The sequence below is a fragment of the Mustela lutreola genome, chromosome 2 (assembly GCF_030435805.1).
Source record: "Mustela lutreola isolate mMusLut2 chromosome 2, mMusLut2.pri, whole genome shotgun sequence".
NCBI classification, from domain to species: Eukaryota; Metazoa; Chordata; class Mammalia; order Carnivora; family Mustelidae; genus Mustela; species Mustela lutreola.
The window spans coordinates 125,517,102-125,540,720 of NC_081291.1; the positions used below are offsets into that span (position 1 = coordinate 125,517,102).

At 34.7% G+C, this 23,619-nt stretch overlaps 1 protein-coding gene across 5 annotated transcripts in view; it reads right to left on the reverse strand.

Moving 5' to 3' along the window:
- The window catches only part of NAALADL2 (N-acetylated alpha-linked acidic dipeptidase like 2), a 1,363,661-nt gene that overhangs the window by 217,974 nt on the left and 1,122,068 nt on the right, over nucleotides 1-23,619 (reverse strand). For all 5 annotated transcript variants that reach the window (XM_059163440.1, XM_059163438.1, XM_059163439.1 and 2 more), the window contains one exon: nucleotides 1,155-1,301. In XM_059163440.1, the coding sequence (XP_059019423.1) occupies nucleotides 1,155-1,301 (147 nt within the window). The remainder of the gene's footprint in view (nucleotides 1-1,154; nucleotides 1,302-23,619) is intronic.

The following is a 23,619-nucleotide window of genomic DNA, read 5'->3' on the forward strand; positions in this document are numbered from 1 at the left end:
CCACCCAAGCGCTCTGAGCTACTATCTTAATACATTGATTTCATTAAAGTGTTTATAGTGAGCTTGGTAAAAGACAAGCTGCCTCTACGCATGGATCCCATTTTTACACAACAACAGCATATGAAAATACAATTTAAAAAAAAGATAAATTATAGTGATAACTTTTCCATTACCCAAGAAATCACCTCATTACAATAGGATTCACCCAGAGTTTCTCCCTCCATGAATTTAAGTTGTTTGTGACCATTAGCTGTTTACAGAGGAACTCAGGGATGAGTGTGGGAGTGGTGCTGAGAAACAAACCAAAATATCACTAAAGCTATCAGCAATTAAGAAACCACACACCTGAAGTTGTGCCTATAAAAATGTAATTTAAACCCGACTTTTCAGGACCATCTATAGTTGAAGAACAAAGCAGGCTTAATTCTATTTTCCAGCCTCTATTTATGTTTGTTAATATCATAATTACCTCAAGCAGGCCACCCAGCATTCAAATAGCTCCCAATAAAGCATGCACAACTTGTGAAAGGTAAAATATTCCAATAGGTTTAGAATTACAGAGAAACAGTTTTCTGCATCATAATTCTGAGGAAGGTCAAAAGGTATGAAGTTCAACAAATGGATGAACACAGACTTAGTTGAGGTAAATCAGGATTCTATGATAATCTTTGGCGAAAAAAACTCCTCTCCTCACAAAAAAGTAGTATCCTTTTGGGCAGGCAAACTACTGACAAACTTCGGGTAGCTAATCCACAAGACTCACATTAATATACAATACGTGAAACGCATTTTCCCTTGGGCAAGGAGAGAAGAATCTATTGCCCATGTCATCTGTTTCTGTGAATACTGAAGATTACAATTATGTTTTGATGTTAATCCAACTACTGCAAATTTCTTGTTGCGAAGCACACTGTGAAAATGTGAGTGACAGTATAAATCTTTTTAAAATTGAATTCAATACTGTTGAAAAGAGCTGATGTTTTCAAATACTGTTACAAAGCCTCTGAACAACAAGAATAACTCTCTAAATGAAGCAGCCTCCTATAGTGACCTACTTGGTAAGAAAGACAAATAGCCAGGATAAAATCAAATTCTGCATGTCTGCTAAATAGTGTGTATGGGTTTGTGTATTTTGCATTTTTAGAAACAATCACCTCTAATGCTTTGATGTCCTCAAAGGCAAACTGCACGGTGGGAACTCCAAGATGGTTGATGAAATAATCAGCATCACCTTGTATCTGTACGGAACTGACGTTAGTTTCTTGGCAGTTAGCTCTTCTGGAACAGTTGAAATGATTTTTCTGAAAAAACATAATTTAAATTGTTAGCATACACTATGCTTCTTGGGACACCCCAAAATCAGTGCTACTCAAAATACAGTCCATAGATCAGCTGCATCAATGTTATTCAGGAACCTGCTGGAAATATAAATGCTTAGGCTACCCCCTTGTCCTCTGGAATGGGAATAGGAACCTTTAGGGATGGAGCTCAGGAACCTACATTGTGACATTTCCCTATGGTTCTTATGCTCACTAAACTGTGACTAGCACTGGACCAAATCAAACTCTGCTTGCTGTTGGTGCTTCAAAACCATTTTTATCATAGCTTTACTATGAACTTCAATGATTCTTTAATTTGAAATATTTTTAAATGCTGTTGAGTCCCTAAAAAGCTTAGGGTTTGTTTTTTTTTTTTTAATTTTTCAGAAAATTTAAAAGATGACTTTGTAGGTTATAATTCTATTCTTCTTAGATTTTTTTTTTTGAAAACCACAGGAGGAATTTTCTTCATTTATTCTTAAAAGTATATTCCCTCAAGTCTTAAGTTTGAACTTTTAGGAAAAATGCCAAGCTCCGAACTCATAATCATGAGAAAAGTAAGACATTAGCAGTGAGAACAACACATATCACATCAAGCAGAAAGTATATATTCAAGACATATTTGTCATTGTAACAAGACATTGACTCTTCAACACCCCCCCTCCAAGTTTCTTTGGCATGATATAATTTCAAAAATACTTGTAAGTATAACGGATCAAAAGATATGGAAATTATAGTCCAGTACTTAAAAAGTAAATTGTTGCAATTTTTTTCAACTATAGCGCTAGATTTTTCCAACATATAACAATGTTTCTGTATCTATCCAATTTTTTTGGAGGACCTGATAGATCTTTGCAATGAAGTTAAAATCAATTAAAATGGAAGGCCTTTGTGAAAGTTTATAAACAAGACAAGGTTTCAGTTTAATGTTACTTATATATATGTGGAGTAAAGCATAAAAACCTAAAATTTGTATAATGAGCCCCACCAATTTGCTTCTTTTGAAAGTCTGATTTTCTGAAAAGAGAGTCAATTCTCTTTCACTTCCTGATATACTCCTGGGGCAAATTCCTGAAGGTTTTAGATCAACCTGGGACAGTTTTGGCAAGATTTTAATATTCTCTCAAAAGAGCTACATTTAAATACTAGATTATGAAAAAGGAAGAAACTACTTTGTATCATGTACAAAATTCCAAGTACTTTTGACAGATCCAGCTGTTGAGAATTGGGAACTTTAAAGGGATTTGTTCAGCCAGACTAGAGTTTTTTCCTAATTGAATGTGAATGCCTTTGTCAGGCAAGATATTAACAGGTGTCCCGTCACTGGAGTCTCACACACAGCCGGCTTCACTCACTCACGTTCACTGAATGGTGCCCGGATGTATTTGAATTTGAATTTGTGAAACCTAGACTGTTACACTCTTTAATGTTTTTAATAAGGATTTGATAGAATCTAGTCTTTTTCTCTCCCCAGATGCTTAGTCAACAAAATTAAAAATCATTTTAACAAGTGATTTACATGTTTCCCCTTACTTATATCTGAGACATGTATCCTGCTCAACATCAGTGAAAATACAGGTTTGGCTTTCATTTCTTTATTGTTATGGTGTTGTTTTTTGTTTTTATTTATTTTGGGGGGGGATTTGTTTGTTTGTTTGGCTTTCATTTCCTTTTGTATATATAATTCTTAATATCCACTCCCAATACCTGCCATACTGCTGTTATTCCTTAGATTTCTGTTAGAGAAATTTCCTTAGAATTTTTTTTTCTCAACAGAAGAATAGCATGGATTAAAAGGAAACAATTCTAAATTCCACAATATGTGTCTCTGAAGGAATTAAATAAAAAAAATAAATGTAAAACTTAAGTCTAATATTTTTTTTAAGATTTTTTTTTTTTGAGAGAGAGAGAAAGTGACTGAGAGAGAGAGAGAGCATGAGCTGGGGAAAGGGGCAGAGAGAGGGAGAAGCAGACTCCCCACTGAGGCAGGGAGCTTGACTCCAGGGACTCTGGGCTTGATCCCAGGATTCTGGGATCATGACCTGAGGTGAAGGCAGATGCTTAATTGACTGAGCTACCCAAGTGCCCCTAAAATGTAGTATTTGATCTTATTTTTATTCAGACATTATTGCTATATAATAGCCTCCCTCTTATAATAAGTATGTTTCCCATATATGCAAGTTGCTAAAACAACTCACATGATCCCACTGCAATCAATTCTTGCATTCTTTTTTGCTCTACAAATTTCACAAAGCACACTTCTTGTTTTGTCTCCGCCTTTTACCAGCCCAGAACATTTTTTTTTTTTTTAAGCCATTACAGATACCCTTGCCTCTCTGTACTTGTCATGGCTAAACCCATTGAATAGCTTTACTGTTTTTACTGCATTCCATTTCTGTGATTCCTTCTAGCTACATCATTGCTTACATTTCTCCGTTTTCAGCCAAATCAAAAGGGCAATATCCAACCTTCAAGATTTCATTCCCTAAAATACTTCCATATTCTTTTCCCTACTCTGGCTTGCTTTACTTCACTCATTTATTAACAAATCTTTCTTTTTTCTAAAGGTTTGTATTACCACCTCTGTCATCTATAAAAAAACTTATTTTGTAAACCAAACAAGATGTCAACAGAATGAGCACTATTAAGAATTGCTTTTCAGGGACACCTGGGTGGCTCAGTGGGTTAAAGCCTCTGCCTTTGGCTCAGGTCATGATCCCAAGGTCCTGGGATAGAGCCCTTCATTGGGCTCTCTGCTCAGCAGGGACCCTGCTTCCTCTTCTCTCTCTGCCTGCCTTTCTGCCTTCTTGTGATCTCTGTCAAATAAATAAATAAAATCTTAAAAAAAAAAAAAAGAATTGCTTTTCAATTATATTTTGACAGCTGAGATCTATTAAAGCGCATCTATGGTGCTAAATCTTGACTACATACAGAGGGAGAATAGAGTGCAGAAAAATAGTATTGTTTGGCCCAGATGGCTGGAACCTATAGCTGGAACTACTTGGCTAGTGAGCCTTCAGTCAAGATGAAGCACAAATGAAGGGTAAAAGCTTCAAGAATGCCAACTCAAAATTTGAGGATCAGGGACAACACAATTCCCTGAGGAACCTTCCTAGAGTCTCTTCCTTATCTACGAAGCCCAGCGTTTCCCTACAAAGTTCTGTAGAAGACTTATCTCACCAGCTCATACCATTTTTCCTCTCTTTGCTTCTGTCTTTCTCACCACCTTATCCTCTACTGCTATTCTCCTGTGATTTCACCAGTGATGAGGGGAGGAAGTACGGTACCCTCAAGCCTGTGTTCATTTTGTTCCTTTTAGTACTTTTGTTCCTAGCTATTTTCAGAGTAAAATAGGATAAAAAGGAACCCAATTTTCAGATTGGAGTTTTTCCCCAGTCATTTCATCTAGGGATTTCCCTTAAGAGTAGAACATTTCTGGCATAGAAACCCCATTCTCTAAAACTTTTTTATTATTCAGTCCTTTAAAATCCAGGCCAAATTCATTGACCTTAAGTGGTTCTAAAATCTGTAGCCTAACGTGAAGTGTTTTCCTACACAACACCTCAGTGGATTATAGTAGATCTACATCAGGTAAGAGATAATGACCTACTCAACCCCTGTGAACACTTATATCTGAGAGGGAAGTAGAAAGAAATGTTAATTTCCTTCATTTTGCTGGAAGTTAGCCACCATGGGAAAGAGAAGGTTGGTAGCAAATTTGTGCAGGTCAATTAATCTTTTAAATTTATTTAAAGGCTGAGTAAATTCAAATTAAGTATTTCATCCAAGGAGTTCAAAATGCTCCATACTTAACATTTGATAACAAGCATTTTTATTACAGTTCATAAAATAAGCAAGTTCAGGCAATGACTGTGTTTATGTCACTTGTGTTAATTTCCCACCACAAGTCTATTGAAGATCTCAAATGTAATCACCATCTCAATCCGAAAGCTGCATGCCCTTTGCAAGTATACTCTTAGGCTGAAAAGCAAAACCTTATAGTAAATGGTCACATAAGTGAAATACAAAGAAATTAAGTCAACGTTTACCTTAATTGAATAGTGATACCAAGGCACATTGACAGATTTCTAAAATATTTAAAAATATATTTAATAATTCAAACATTTTATCTTTCCCATACTCTGCTTTCCCCTGCACACTTAAATATTCACTGTATATTTGTAAGAAATCTAAAGTGATTACTTATTCAAATAGCAAGTGTAAGATTCCAAATAAAAGTACCACATGCTATACACTATAATAAAATTAAATCACTTTCTTTTCATTTCAGTAATGTTTTGTAACTTTAGTTGTGTAGAAACAATTTATCTCCCTGGTTTTCCTGAATTCCACAATATAGTAATGTTCTAATTGTGATGGGTATTTTTAAAAAAATGCCTATGGGTATTTTTAAAAAATGATTTCTCATTATAGGCACTGAGATGGTTAATTTTATGTGTCAATTTGATTGGCCCACTAGGTACTCAGATCTTTGGTCAAACATTATCCTGGGTAGGTCAATGAGGGTGTTTTCAGATGAGATTGACATTTAAATTGATAGACTGACTAAAGCAGATTACTCTCCCTAATGTGGCTAGGGCTTACTTGCCTTAGTTTAAGATCCTGAATAGAACAAAAAGGCAGATCATCCCTTCTAAGAAGGAACTGCCTCTGTCTGACTTTAGCTGGGACACAGGTCTTCTTTCTTGAGATTCAGCTGAAGCACATCATTTGTTCTGAGCATCAAACCTGCTGTTTGAGGGACTGGAACTTACACCATGGGCTCTCTGGGTTTGTTCTTTCTGGGACTGCATGGGTCTTTATTTTTATTTTTTCAAGAATTTATTTATTTACTTCAGAGAGAGAATGAGTGCACGAGAGCATGGGAAGGGGAGGGAGAAAGACTAAAGCAGACTCACACTAAGGACAGAACTCTAAGTAGGGCTTGATCCCACAACCTCAATCAAGATCATGACCTGATCCAAAACTAAGAGTCAAACTCTCAACTGACTCAACCACCCAGGTACCCCTTTCCCCCTTTTTAAAGCACATTATAATCACTGTATGTGGTTGTAACCCATTATATGTAATGAGCCATGTATCTTTGGCATTTTTTCAATGTTTATTTAGTTACTATGTGCGCACATCATAAGTTCCTTACTTATTTTGGATGTATTTTTATACAGGTACCTCAACTTCCTATCTATCCCCAGTTCCTTATAATGTATTACAGATCTCCTTTAGTAATCTTTGAGTGGAAACAGGAAGTTATACTTACTTATTCACTTTAACATTTTAAACTGGAAACTTATTTAAGTTATCCATAACACCAGCATCTGATAATGGAGTTTCTTATACATAGAATATATTTTCAAATGGTAAACATTTTTTTAAAAAATCAATAAATATCTTGCCATGCATTTATTAAAGATTAAATTGAGTATGGATAAAACCCAGCTTTTTATCTTTTTTAATTTTTTTTAAAGTGGAAATTTTCAACCTTATAAGATGGGATTTTCAAAATCTCTAGTATCTTAATGTTTCTGCAAAGGTTTAATCACCTACTTACAGAGTATTAAAAAAAGTATTTTATCCCCCTAGTATATACCAATAGAATTGCCAAAGTAAAAACAGTCTAATTCTCATCTCATTCTATCCATTTTTAAAACTTTGATCTTGTTCCCAAATATGGAGAAATGTTACATTATATTTGAAAAACTCAAATTACATTCAAAATACATTTATGCATTAATGAATGTCTTAAGAAGCACTCTGTAACCGTGAAGATTAAAAAGTGAAGATATTTGCCCTTCTTCTTACTCTAATTCCATCTCCTGCCCAGCCCTATGTCTACTCTATTCCCCTTCCTCTTCCCTGATTAACTTAAGATTCCTGACCAATAGGCATATGATAACAGATAACTGATTGCTTTCTTCTTCTTCTTCTTCTTTTTTTTTTCTCTCCACTTAAGGCTTTTATGTAACAATAAAAACAGGTGTGTTATTTTTAAAACCTTAAAATATCCACATTTCCAACAAACTGTTGGATTTAAATAAAAATCTTGACTAAAATAATAAAATAGTATCTACCCTATGATATCTTATACCACAATACATTCCAGATGAATCCACCTTTTAAGGGTAAATCTAAATCATAGAAGTATGGAGGAAACAATGGAAGATAATTTTTAATAATCCTAGCATGGGAGAGATATTTTTGAGTATGAGAACATACCCAGAAGATAAAACAACATTAATTACCCCAATAATATAAACTTAGTTTCCTACATGACAAAAATTGAAAACCTAGGGAAAAAATAGTTACAATTCATTCCCTAGCTAAATGGCCTAGTTTCTTTAATACATAAAATAAAAAACCTGAAAAGCCAATTGAAAAAAAAAAATAGTCAATGAATATGAACTGGCACTTCACAGAAAAAAAAACTATAAATATGTCTTTTATGCACAAAAAGTATATAAAATGTCTCTTATTTTTACTTTATAAAAAGCATTGGTAAGTTTGATTATGAACTGAGCTGTGAAGGATATGGGAATCCTGGTGCCTCATATTGCTTATTCTATGTAAATCATATCATATCCATATAATGAAGTAATATCCAGCTTATAAAAAGAAGAATGAAGCCACTTATGCATTGGAGATGCAAAATATCTAAGATGCAATTTTTGCTCAGAAAAAAAAATGTGTCTTAAGATTCTATATGTTGTCATTTGTATATAAAAAAAAAAACTATATATGCTCCGGTACAAATGGCATTTGCCTCTGAAGAACAGTACTTATGGGAACAACAGATTTAGGAGGAAGACTTTTCATTGTCTACTTATTTATTAATTTTTTATTTTAAATCTATGACTGAATCATCTGCCAAAAACAAATGTTAAAATTTTCAAATCTCCTCTGAACTATATGCTCTGTGCACCCAATTCCAAGATTCCCAGATTATAAGCTAATCAATTTAAAAATAGCTTTTGTTGGATAGCAGGAAAGAAACAAACCATTTAAGAGCCCTCAGTTTCAGAAATGTTAGCATTTTATAAAATGTCTAAGTAGAAAAATGAAGTATTTAAAACTGTATCATGAACAACCGTTTAATATAAGAAGGTCCATTTAGGATCATCAGATATGTATATACCATTGGGGAGGGGACAGATAAAAGTAACTGCCACTTGTAACAAGTTCTCTTATAGGAGGACTTAGGACAATAGCATGAGTTCTTTGCTGGGGTAGGGTCACTAAAGTAGGCACTCAAATAACCAGGAGGATACTGGGAGAGAACAGATTGTCAGAGTGATAGGAAAAACTGAAAACAAAATTCCATTCATTTCATAATCATGATCTCCTTGAGGACCATTTTTGTTTACATGGTTTGTGTGTGTTATATTTTCTAGGTAAATATCAAGTTATTATCAAAATATGTTAAATATGGGCCTCTCACTTTCTACAAGGAGACCTTTATACAAGGATTTACCATTTACAAACAAATATCATATTAGATCATAATTCAACCCTGTGAGATGGATAAAACAGTAGTGTTCTGTATACAGGTTAAAAGCTCTGTTGCCCTCTAGGAACATAAGGATAACAGAATCGGGGGCAGGAATTTCTAATTAGATCTTTACATCATTTGCCCCCCCCCACCTCTACCTCCAGTCTAATAGTCCCCCTCCCCTCACACTCAACTATGGAAATAAGAAAGGGGTTCCTCCTTTGCATAGAAAAAGCTGGTGGGGCGCCTGGGTGGCTCAGTGGGTTAAGCCACTGCCTTCGGCTCAGGTCATGATCTCAGGGTCCTGGGATTGAGTCCCGCATCGGGCTCTCTGCTCGGCAGGGAGCCTGCTTCCTCCTCTCTCTCTCTGCCTGCCTCTCCATCTACTTGTGATTTCTCTCTGTCAAATAAATAAAATCTAAAAAAAAAAAAAAAAAAAAGAAAGAAAGAAAAAGCTGGTAAGCTGGTGATGAATCAATTCAATTCAAATTACCTTAGGGTTTAAAGAAAATGGTGACTTAAAAAAATTAGCACATTAAAGAGACTCCATAGATCCCTCTGCCATGTTGGCACTTCTCCAATAGGGTGTGCTGTGGATCGTTCCAATTGCTAAACTTATTTCTTCATGCAATGCAAACTATATATAGAATGACAAGCCCAGGGCCCTTCCAAAAACCATACTCTGATTCTATCTAAATGAAACCATGAGCATATTGAAAAGGTAAAGAGGAACCCTCCCAATTGACCTTTGGCCGACGCACTGGATGATCGCACACTCCCCCCTGGGTACAATTCCTATAGGACCTTTAACGACTGAAAGGATCAAGATATAGATTTTATGTCTTCGTGAAGAATAACAACTCTGGCTTCACAGTGCTGTTCCATGCGGAGGAATTGGCTGACATCACATAACTTCAGCTATTATTTCACCAGCCTTCTTTGAGGTTTGTCTTAAATAGCTTCTCCTGGCCTCACAGGCAATGCTATTTTAAATAAGACAGCATCAGCATTTCTGTGATGTATTCCAGCTGCCAGGCATTAAAAAAATTAACTGAAAAACCTAACTGGTTTTCAATTCAACATTAACTGTCTCAGGCTCCAAATATTTTTAATGAAATATTTAAACAAACTCTACTATAGATGAAACAGCTTAGTAACTTCCTTCCAAAAAAAAAAAAAAATTAGACGTCTCAAGAAAAGTAAACCTGGAAGCAAGGAAACAGTTGGAGTTATTCTGCATACATTTAGCATCGTTCAGTGAATAGCAGGAGGAAGTCGGCTGTCCTCTCTATGACCAGGGTTACAGGGCAGTAGTAAATCAGGTGGGTGCTCTCAGGTATTTTAGAGGTAATTCATTTAATTTTAGGAGGGCACAGGGAGAAAAAGCTGAAAAATGCAGACTTGGCAAGCCAAGAGGGCCAAAGGATGTGGATGGCATAGCATCCCACATTACCATTTCAAGGAAGTGCTGAGAGTGAGAAATCGGCCAGAGGAAATAACCCCATCAGCAGTACTAGTCTAACTCTGACAGATGACACCACCCTTGCAGAACCTGAAAGCCCAGCGCCTAAAGAGCTGCTGGCTTAGGGATGGCTCTGCTAGAGTGAGTTCTTCAGGGCTTTGTAGCCATATTGTATCTTAAGGAATACTGTGCAGAGGATGCCCAGGTACTATCCATGACTCACACCACAACACCATCCCCACATGTCAGGTTTCTTTAGACTAGACCTAGGACTATTATCCTGCTCACCAGGAAGTTTATACACATACATCACATATTTAAACTCCATTCTTCTTTGTATTTTTTCTGCCTCTCCCACATGTATTTTGAGGCCAGAGAATTTGTTTGTCTACCTTTCTATGGACCCCCTTGTGATCAGCACAATAAAATGGGTATGACCAAAGTTTGTAAAAATGAAGTCAATGTGATCATATTAGTGTTTTCCAATGGGAGGGAATGGGAAAGGAGAGGAGAAGAAAAGACCCAACACCGCTGGGACTAGCCTAGGTTTAGACCTGAAAATGATTGGACTCAGAGCTCTAAAGATTTTGGAAGCTTGAGGTTGACTTCAGGTAATTTCACAAGTCATAACCGTACTGGAAAATCAGTCTCTCTCTCTCTCTTTATTCCTTGCTGGGCAAAATCTGCTTTAGAGAAAACTATGTAAACTATAAGGTGCTAGAGGAAGTCAGTAAGTATGTACTGACTTCACAGAGAACATGGTGATAAGTAGCTTGAGATAAACACTAAAGAAAAATCTAAGCACGGCCCACGCATAAGACGGCAGATGAGAGAGACAATTTTGCACTCTCCCTTCAAAAGTACTGATAGCTCTTTTCAGTAGTATGACTTTAGGCGTTACTTAACTTCCTGAAGCCTTGAATTTCTCTAATATAAAAAGGAAATGTGTGTACAATATGAAAAGGTTGAGAGGAGTAAATTAAATAATGCGGGCAAAGCACTCAGCACCTAGTCCTCCTTCAAAAGTACTTAGAACCCCACTGTTATTATTACGAATCACCTTTACGGCTGAAATAACTGACGGAACACACACACACACACACACACACACACACACACATCTTCCTTTTTGGCAATTTCTTTCTACCAAATCTGCTTAAAACTGTTTTCTCCTGCCTTCTAGGACATGGAATGCTCATATTTAGAAAGTAAATCTTTTCCTGATTATCTAATGCACTTTTTCTCAATGAACTTTGGTGAACTTTGGTTTTAAAGGAGGTTCTTTTCACACTTTTTTGTTTTTCTCCCTTCTCAAATTAATCTATTTGGATTTTATAAAGTATTTCATGTGACAGAATTGCATTTTTTCTTATTTAAATATGCTTACTAAATGCATTAAAAGAGAATTTTTTAAAAAATATTTTATTTATTCACTGGACAGAGAGAGATCACAAGTACACAGAGAGGCAGGCAGAGAGAGAGGAGGAAGCAGGCTCCCTACTGAGCAGAGAGCCCGATGCGGGGCTCGATCCCAGGACCCTGGGATCACGACCTGAGCTGAAGGCAGAAGCTTAACCCTCTGAGCCACCCAGGTGTCCCTTAAAAGAGAATTTTTAAGTGCTATACAATTATTAAATATGTAAAATATATTGCCCTTTTAGATTTCCACAGAAAAAAAATTTTTTTTTTTAAAAATGGGCTAAGACTGTGTAAAAGATGATTATTTATACCTAAAAAAAAATGATAGGGCATTGCTTCATATTTTCTCATCTAGTATCAAGGAAATTTTTTATTAAGATATTTTATTTTTCTTAAATTTTCCTTAGTAAACTATTTTCTAAAGAATAATTCTTAATGCTATGTAGTTACAGTAATTGTTATTGTAGACATTCATATAAAGTCTATATAAAGTCATGACATTTTCTTATTAAAATATCAATTGAAACAAGATAAATGTGATGGGAAAACACAAGAAAAAATACCTAAAATAGTATTATAATTAATCACAATAAAAAGTAACAAGCATGGGATGCCTGGGTGTCTCAGTGGGTTAAGCTTCTGCCTTCAGCTCAGGTCATGATCCCAGGGTCCTGGGATAGAGTCCTGCACAGGGCTCCTTGCTCAGCAGGGAGCCTGATTCTCTCTCTCAGCCTCTGCCTGCCACTCTGCCTGCTTGTGTGCACTCTCTCTCTCTCTCTCTCTGACAATTAAATAAATAAATAAAATCTTTTTTAAAAAAGTAACAAGCAAAACAGTAGGGATCTAGCATAATTTTTAAAAAGAGGCCTTATTTTTCATTTACAGAAATATAAGAATTATTTTAGAAGACCTAACTTTATCATAGTAATATTTCCATTTCAGCCTTCCTTATTTTTTGATCACTTCAACTTTATATATATATATATATATATATAAACACTTAATTTATATTTAACAAATATGTGTTTCATATCTGTTATGTGCCAGATGCTTTCATATACAATATTTTATTTTATCTTTATAACAATACTTTAGGGAGGAAATAATTATCACTAAGCTGTTTTATTTTTCTTTCTTTATTTTTAGATTTTATTTATTTGACAGAGAGAGAACAAGTAGGCAGAGCAGCAGGGAGAGGGAGAGGGAGAAATAAGGTCCCCACTGAGCAGGGAGCCCTATACTGCAAGGTTAGATCCCAGGACCCTGGGATCATGATCTGAGCTAAAAGGCAGACACTTAACCAATTGAGCCACCCAGGCACCCCCCCCCCCCACCCAAGCTGTTTTAAAGCCTCCATTGCTAAAATAAATTTAAGGAACTATCTGTGGTCATTTAGGTAGTGAGAAGGCCAAAATTTGGGCCACAGTTTCTGTTTCCAAGTCCAATATTCTTGACTCTTTAACACCAACGCTGGGATTCCAAAGAAATTGGGTTTCCCCTTTTCTCCAATTTGGAACTCAAAACACTTAAGACATTGAGGCTACTTTGACAGGAGACTTTGTGTTGGATTTGACATTTTGCAGATAGACACAGAAATCACACAATGACCATTTGTCGTGTCTTCTTGACATCTGCCACCTTAACAACTTGCCTGGATGTGAAATAGTTGCTTCAAACTTGACTCACCAAAGATTTAAATTCTACACTATGCTAAACAAAATGAGCCAGTCACAAAAGAGACAAATCTCATTATATGACTGCTAGTGATTAAAGTATATCCCCCTCAAATCCCTGTGTTGAAGCTTTTACCCCCAAGGTGACTGTATTTGGATATGGGCCCAGTGAGGAATTGAAAAAGGTCATAAAGGTAAAACCCTTCCTAGGATCAAGTCCAAAATTGTGACAAATAAATGCTTACTGTTTAAGCCGCTCAGTCTATGGTATTTTGTTATAGCATCCCGACCAGATTAATACAATGAAGTATCTAGAGTAGTCAAATACATAGAGACAGAAAGTAAAATGGTAGTGGTCAGGGACTAGAGCAAGGAAAAATCTGGGGAGTTGTTTAGTGGGTAGAGTTTCAATTTTGCAAGATGAAAAAGTTCCTACAGTTGTTTGCAAAACAATGTGAATATACTCAGCACTATTGAACCATATGCTTAAAAAAAAAACAAAAGTCCATTACACTGGAATTAAAACAAATAAGTAAATACTTTTTTTAAAAAAGTTAAGATGGGGGAGCCTGGCTAGCTCAGTCGGTAGAGCATGAGACCCTTGAACTTGGTGTCATAAATTTGAGCCCCACACTGAGTGTAGAGATTACTTAAAAATAACATCTTTTAAAAAAGTTAAGATAGAAAACATTTTAGTATGTACATTTTATTATAATTATTTTTAAATAAACATAAACCAAAGAATAAAGTATTGATTTCTCTTAAATTATCTCTTTTCCCAGTATTCCTGTTGTCTAAAAATGGTCCTAGTTGCTCACATCAAATCTTTATAACCATTCTTTACTTTTTACCTTCTTTTGCTGCCCCTTACACATGTAGTCTAGAGCTTCTCAGACGTTAGCATGTAAGAAATAACCCAGAGGGCTTATTAAAACACACATTTCTGGGGCCCCATTCCCAGACTTCTGATTCAGCGAGTCTGGGTTGAGTCTCAAAAAGCAAGTACAGGGGTAATAATAATGAGGTACAAGCTAAGAGAATTAAAAGGAATTACTATTATTATAGGTATTTTTTAAATATAGAAAAAAATTGTCAGTTCTTAAAGATCAGAGAAACAAGATGCTTCAGAAATAATACCTTTATTCTGCAGAGTCCATATTCCATTTTTCCAAATTTTTGTTTGTTTATGTTTGGCATTGAGTGAAAAGATGCCAATTTTGAATCGACCAAATGAAATAATTTCATAAAGAAGTCAATGATAGCATTCTACCTGCAGTACAATCTTTATCATTTGGAATCAAAAACATATCTTTTCCTTTTTTTAAACTATTGGTTCTGAGAGCTAGGTTTCTAAAATCTATCATCTTATTATTAAATACTTTATACAGAATATTGACCTAAATATTCTTCTTATATTTTCATAACATTGTGAAGTAATTAGGGTATTACAGTGATCTGACAATGAGGAAATTGAGATACAGATAGGTAAGCAATTTCCAATGATCTTATAAATGATAAGTAACAGACTCCAGTAGAATTTGACTCCTACTCCAGGTTTTTCTTTCCCCCTTCTTCATGGTCTGTCAAAAGATTTGTTGTTGTTGTTGTTTCAAATCTTCCCCCCTGGTTAAATTTATTTATTTTTTGGTAAATGCTTGTCAAGGAAGAAGCAGAAGAAGCTGTTATCATTACATATCCTTATGCTGTGCTGTGATGATCCCATTCATAAATGCCAAGATGACCAGCTAACCTGAGCCTGTGCCCTGAGCCCTGAAGTCCATTGCTCTCTGTCTTGGTTGCATCAGAACCTTAAAGATGACTGCCCATAAGTTAAACTAAATTTAAAGAGAGAATTAAGAAAACTTTTTTTTCTTTTTTGGAAAGTCAATTCAGCTCAAATCCTAAACATGTAAGAGTAGGTAAAATGTTTCATTAATTATCCTGCAACTCAGAAACAATAATCCTAGCATGATACTAATAACTCCTCTTCCAAATATTAGGAATGAATGGTTAGTTCCAATCTCACAGGTTGTCAACAATATACATGCCAGTAAGTCATCAAGGATTTCTTCCTCTCTCTCAATATATGTGTGCATGTATGCATGTATATACATATGTGTATATATTGCTTATATTTTATAATCATGGCACAATCCACAACAATTTGCTGAATGCCTACTGTCACATATTCTAGAGAATACAAATTTTTAACAAGATGCATACTTTATATTTTCAAGGATCTTGGGATATAGTTGTGTAGGAAATGCTTACCCAATTGATGATTTGGGTGATTTGTAGAAAATATTTTTCTCTAAAGGGGACAGTATATTGATTTGAAAATTACTCTTGGGGTGCCTGCCTGGGTCTCAGACGTTAAGCGTCCACCTTCAGCTCAGGTCATGATCCCAGGTTCCTTGGATCAAGCTCCACTTCAGGCTCCCTGCTTGGCGGGAACCCTGCGTCTCCCTCTCCCACTCCCCTGCTTGTGTTGTGTCTCTCTCTGTCAAATACATACATAAAATCTTTAAAAAAAAAAATAAAGAAAAGAAAATTACTTTTGGAAATTCACATAAATTTAGTAGAATTGAATAGAGCCTATTGATAAGAAATCTTTGCCAACAGCTAAAAAGGGTGGCAAATTATGCAATAATAGGCACCTACTGCTATCTGAAAGACAGGTAGGAGTTTTAATGGACATTGGTAGCTGCAAAATTCTCTTTGGGTAATGGAGCACTGTGGTGGATAGATACATTATTAACATGATCCTTTTATCAGTTAAACTTGGGTTTCTGTTTCAACTACAGGAAGTCAAACAGTACTATATCATTTCCTTGTTCTGACATGGGACAACGACTTAATGAAAAACATACAACCCCAGACCCCCTCAAAAAAGTTTCAGACTCACCTATAGACTCTCAACCCATAGGAGCTAGACTAGAATTAGAAAATATTTGAGAGCTCCTATTCCTATAGTATCTAGCTTTATGCCAAATTGTATTGCTCCTGAGGCTCTAAGGATGGCTGCAAAAGACTTTTTTACATGTGTGTCATCACATTTCAATTAATGGTGTTCTAATTAGACAAGGACAGTCAATTTAGAAGGTAAATAAAAGTTGATATCAGATAAATTGCATACATTTAAGCTAATTCATATTTTATATGAAATGTTTTGTTACTTAATTTCTCTTTTTTAATTTATTCATTCGAGAGAGAGATGAATAGCACAGAGTACGACTGAGAGGGAGAAGCAGACTGCAGACTCCCTACGAAGTAGAAAGCCTGATGAGGGCTGGATCCCAGGACTTTGAGATCATAACCTGAGCCAAAGGCAGATGCTTAACTGAGTGAGCCACCCAGGCACCTTACTACTCAATTTCTTTAAGTAGTATTTTCTCTTATGTTAAATATGTAATATACATAATCATTTTGGGTTTTGCTAATTAAATTAATAGGATTTTTAAATGATTTCAGAAGTTGGTAAGCCTATAATAAATTATATTCTTCTACATCATCAATGAAAACAAATTGGTACCAGCCTTTTAGAAAGTCATTTGGCAGGATGTAGTACGTACTTGAGAAAAGATATTCTTTGATACAGTGATATTATAGCTAAGAATCTGTCCTATGTGACTCATCTAACAGAACAGGAAAACTATTTACATAAAAATATTTACCATGTCATTTATATTATATTCTACTTTTGGATGAATTACTTTAAGTAGAGAATATTAGAAATAAGCTAAAACCCCTCACCATAATGCTTAAATTCAAACTCACAGTCATTAAACATAATGATCATAAAGGTTAGTTGCATGAAAATGCTTTTGAAAAAATACTGCTAGACTAACCTTTAAAAATGTAAAACCTACAACCCCCATTGCGTGATTTTCCCCTTTCTTTAAACTCTCCAAGAGCTTCCTGTTGTACTCAAAACAAAACCTAAACACTGACCCTGGTTTGCAAAGCCCAGCCTGCTCTGACACCTGGCTACTTCCTCACTTATACCACCCACACCCTTCCTCATCCACCAACATCCCCCACACTCAGTACTACTTCATTCCACCATTTAGAATACATGCCCCCTAGGTTTTGCTTGGCCAGCTCCTTCAGGTCTTAATTTAAAGTCTTCTCCTCCCAGAAGGGTTGCTTGATAATCCAATATGAAGTTGTCAGTCACTCCCACTCTTGTCCCCTTACTTTAATTTTCTGCATAGTACTCATTACCATCTGATAATTTCCTGTTCACTTCTTTATTAATTTGTATGTCATCAGGCTACTCTGCTAGAATGCACACTCCATACACTCCATACAAGCCCAGATACTTACATACTGTTTCTGGTACATAGAAGATGCTTGATGAATATTTCTTGAATGAATGTGAGGAGGTTCTGAATATGCCACAGCAAAAATATGCTACTATGACATAAGAGCTGTTTTGAGCTGAAGGCAATTGAGAAGACACAGACACAAGAAGAAATTCTTTGCCCTCTTCCTCTCTGTTTGGAGGAGCTGGATGAAGTCTCCTATCAGTCCAGAGACAGATGGCACCAGAGGAATCCATATAAAAAACCCTATAAAAGCTTACCATCCCACCATTCCCCGCCATATATTTACCTTCCGAGCTTGCTGCCCCAAAAGCCTAAAACTTTTCCTTTGTCTTACCTCTTTTCTACAAATGTGTTGTTCTTTGTAAAGACGCTATGTAAGCCCAAGTGCTAACTACCCCTTTCAGTTATCCAAAAATGAGTTCTCTCATTCAATGCACATGTTAATAAATTGTTTTTCTTTTATTAATCTATCTTTTGTTCAGCCTAATTTGTAGGGCTCCAGCCAAAGAACCTAAGAGAGTGAAGCATTTTATTTTTCTCCCTTACAAATAAATTTATTGATATTAATAAGTCTTTTTGAATTTTTTATTTTTTAAAAAGATTCTATTTTTTTATTTGAGATAGAGAGACAACACAAGCAGAGGCAGTGGCAGCCAGAGAGAATCAGGCTCCCCTCTGAGCGAGAAGCCCATGCAGAACTCAATCCCAGAACCCTGGGATCATGACCTGAGCTGAAGACAGACGCTTAACTGACCGAGCCACCCAGGTATCCCAATGAGTCTTTTTTTTTAAACAGAAATATTCTTTCAAAGAAAAATTAGCTATATTTAAAGACGATTTTGCGTGAACCTTTAAATGATTATACAATGAGTCTAATTTTGATGCTACAATACCCAGCCACCCAGCTACCATTACTACTTGGGAATAACTTTTATAATTGAAACACATAGGGTTCACAAGGAGATCAATCACATTTTAGGTTTGTGCCTTTTTGAAGTAAATAAAATTTCACAATGTCAAACATTTACAAAAACCCAAAGCAACATACAGTTAAGAAATAAATTAGTACAATGTATAAGTACAAGAGCTATATATGGAAAGAAAAGATTAATAGAGATGTAACTATTTGGGAAGATTTTATGGAGAAGACAAAACTTAATTCAAGGATAGATAGAGGGATTTGACTCAACCAGGAAAATAAAAAGGATTCCAGAAACTTTGGGGAAAAATCTTCTTTAGGGAAATTTAAGATATCCTCACCCTTTATAACTTGCTCTTCTAGAACCTTCTAACACTAAATTATCCTACTTTCAATCATTCAGCTTAGAGCCCAAGTTAATACAGGACCACTGGGAAATTCTGAGTCCTCAAATTCTGAGGTAGTATGTAATAATTTATTCATTTTAGTAGCTTGAAAAGCTTGTACTAGTGTGCAGTTGGTCAGGAGATATCTAAAATTTATAGACTGTTTTTATCTTCTGAGTCTATTTATTCAGCATCTGATACATTAAGAAACATATAATGATTTAGATATTTCTGTTTACTTCCTAGGCCTTGCTATACTTGCCAAATACAAACTGAACTATCAGCAAAAATGGGAGATAATTATTCAGATATAAACATGGACATTTAACAAGATGGCTATAACTTCCTTTTGTATATGGAGTGCTTTGAAACGCCAGAAAGTAAAGTAAAAGGAAAGTTTAAATCTTTAAAGGTAGATTGAATTTGGTGGCATTTGATACAGACCATAAAATTTTTAAATATTGATAAACATATATAATAACCAATCTATCACCAGGAGTATCTCTTAAAGTGCACCCACTTAAAATTAAGTGAGATTATATTGAACTTTATTCCCCCACTGAATTAAGTAATTAATTCCAGGAATTTCTGACAAACTATAGGTACACACTTGAATTCCCACCTGTAAAAATGTTACAAGTCATTATGTTCATCAGTGTATGTCTCTAAATCAATAAAATGGTATAAAAATGCAACATAAGCAAAGAGGAAATTTTAATATATTGTATAATGCATGTTTCACATCTTGTTATACTTTTATTAAACATTCAGCTGCTAGCATAGCACTATACGGCTGTGCAGCAAGAGCACACATATTAATAGAACATTTCTTTAACAACTTATAAGAAAGAAACATGCAGATTTTGACAGGCACATAATATGGTAAATCTCAGTAATATGAAAGTATAGCTGTATATTTCAACATAAACTGAATGTTCAACATTTTAAAATACCAGTAGTGGGAATAAAGTCATTTAATAGGCAGAATTGCCCCTAGTCATTTGCAAACTACTGAAAATTTGCATGTAAAATTTAATACTCTATTTTCTTTTTCACTAGAGGCCTTATTGAAGAGAGAAGAAAAGAGCAAATGTGATGAAATCATGTACTAGTGAATATATTGTTCTTTTAGAAACTTCAAATAAAGGGATAGCAACATTTTACTACATTGCATTTACCAATGAACTGCATATTTCAGCCTAACAAACATTTTCATAACATTCTCATGCTTGCCTTTGTCTTATAAGTTTAGTTATAGTTATTATTCCTAATACATATATAGATATATTAATACATATATATTAGTATATATATTAGTATTTATATTAGTATATATATTATATTCTGTACATATACTTTTGCATAGTTTTATAAATTTGCACAGTTTATGTACATCCTAGTTTTAGGTCAATAAGTCATACAACATAAATCTCCAGTATAATGAGATATAGCCATAAATACTCCATGTTTACCACAAAACACATCTTAAGGGAGAAAAACGATGCTCCTTTTCCTTTTCTATTTCTCTTTTCTCTGAAAGCCAGTTTTTATTGGCCTTTTCCTATCTTTGGGTCCAGTAACGTTAGACAAAGTTTACACCAAAAGTTCTATTATGTTTTCCAGAGCCTCCCAAATATTTTAAAAGATGATATTGATAACATATTTTTTGACCATTCCACCCAAAATGTCAATCGTTTTCTGATGACTTCCCCTTCAACAAAAGCTCACAGCATAACAGAAGCAAAAGAAGACATAGGATTTAAAAGCGGGTGGGTGATATTACATTTAAATAATAATACCCATATAAAATGAAGTTTAATGGGAAAATATCCAAAGTTATATCAGGCACAAGATATTTCAGCACTATAAAGTGTTTTATTATAAGCTTGTAGCTCCATTATTATTACTGCTATTTTTAACATTTAGATGAGAATATAAATTTATTTTTAAATATATATTTAAAGTTGCCTAAAAGGAGATCTTATAGTTCCGAATATGGCTCAGTCTCTAAAAGGCAATATGAACAAAAGACCAGGCCTAATAGGCCTAGATTAAACAACATAGTAATCTCCAGAGTTCCTTAATTACTTGGAACTATTCTGTCAAAGTGAGAAACTGGTCTTATAGAAGCAATTTAGAGCAGTCCAACCGGATTTTCTGGAATCACAAATGTTAGTGTACTTGGGTCTAGACTGATGGTTTTCAATGAATTTTAGACTCCTATATATATAAATTATATGAACATATACATTGATAATAGACTTCTATACATATAATTTAGACATATATGTATGATTATATATAATATATTCACATATAATATATATTATATTATAATAATACATGTCATATATAATTATATTATAATAATATATAGAAAGGATTTTATTTATATAGAAAGGATTTTATTTATTTATATAAAGGATTTTCTTTAAAGCTTCTTTATTTAAAGAGCTTGCTTTATTTAAAGCAAGCAGGAATGGGGTGGGGATGCACAGGGAGAGGGAGAAGTGGGCTCCCCACTGAGCAGGGAGCCTGAGGTGGGGCACTACCCCAGGACTCCAAGATCAGGACCTGAGCCAAATGAAGGCACTCAACTGACTGAGCCACTCAGGCACCTCAGACTCAAATATATTTATTAGTAACAAGGACTCACTAGGCAAGCAGAGGAAAAGGTTTCTAGAATCTCTAGGGGGAAAGAGAATGAACAGTGTAGGTAGACATAAAAACACCCATCCCCTTATAACTTAATGAACACTCTTTAAGCTGGTATTTCTCTTCTAACTGAAAATCACTGCTCTAGACCTCAGAGCTATGAAAAATATAGCATGAAACAGGGTTCTGTGGCTAACAGGAAAACTGAGTACTTTATGAATTTATACGGTTGACTATTGTTGATGAATCCAACTGGAATAATAAGCCCCATTTAGGAGGAAGAGGGAAGACAGTAATCAAAAGAGAAATCCATACTATTATGGAAGTGGGAGGTTAGGAAGTGCTGGAATATATTTAGATGAATTAGAGAGCTGCATTAATCATTTGCCAAGGACTTAATAAAAATCAAATGTGTTCAACCATAAAACTTTCAAATTAGACATATTAGCTGTATAAAATAAATGTTATCTAAAATGGAAATAAAAGATAGCTATACTCCATCAAAAAGAAAGCTATACTCTAATTTTTGCCAAGTAATTATATACAGGCTAAAATAATCATTTACCTCAGAAATCCCCAAACTGTAAAATGAAATTTTCATTACAAACAATATAACTAAAACTTCAATAGCTACTAGAAACATGATAACAATGTCCTGATCTCATTTACCATAAGAAATGTATATAATGTTATTTTCCATTGAAAGAGTATTACGTATTTAATTTTGGCAAAGGATTTAATTACACACTTCATTAGATAATGCGGGGGTGTTCTTCACTGACTTTTCCAGCTAAAACTGCCTCTATCCTTTGCCAACTTTGTAACTTCGGGTGGAGTAAAGTATCGATACTTTACCTAATCACTAAATGGGATTAATAAGAATACTTATTTCCTAGGTTTAATTTAAGGATTAAAATATATAATAATAAAAATTTCATAATGCATACCGATAAAAATGTTTATCCCCCCAATGTTAGCTGTTATAATTGAGATCTTACAGTTCAGAGTATGGCTGAGTCTCTATTTTTGTTATTATTAACAAAAATAAAATTAAATACCTGATACATATTTCTTTTCACGAAAAAAAAATCCATGTGATTGAGAATTCCAGATAGAGCTTCACAAAACTCTGTATCAATACTACATTGTATTCAACAATGTTTCCTAGACAAATTACGGTACTTTTTAAAATACGCTAAGGGAGAAAAAGATGATTGATAGGGTAATACTAAAGAATAAATTTCTTTAAAGTACACTCCAATTATTTAGGGATTCAAAAATGTTACAGAACCAGTTAGTTTTCTCACATTGACGAAAAATACGGGTAATAGCTTATTTAGCACCTCCCACTTTTCAAAGTTCTCTCATATGTATTTTCTCCTTTGAATGTTATAAATCACAAACTATTAAGTATTAAGGACTGAAGTTCTTTGAAGACTGTCTCTGCATTGTTTACACTTACAACACATATTAACGTATTCAGGAGTGCCTGGGTGGCTCAGTCTCTTGAATGTCTGCCTTCGACTCAAGTATGATTGAGGCCCATATCAGGCTCCCTGTTCAGCTGGGAGCCTCCTTCTCTTCCTGCTTGTGTTCCCTCTCACTCTCAATCTCTCTCTATCATAAATAAATAAATCCTTAAAATAAGTGAACACATAATAGGTATACCAATAATTATGTGAACAGATTATTAGCTCTAATTATGAATATGAGTTTATAATAAGAAAAATGAGGAATCGAATGTTTTATGTCTTATGGCTAGTGGTAGATTCAGGATTTCAAATTCGTATTCTCTGATTCGCTCTGAAAAACTGTATTGCACTGAAGATATAGGAATTCAGTACTATAATGACAAATAAGGTAGTTTGTCATAGTGAACACAATTAAATTACGTAAGTACAAATGCATAATTAGACTCAGAGAGAGAAACAGCATAGAGTATTTACAATGCTAA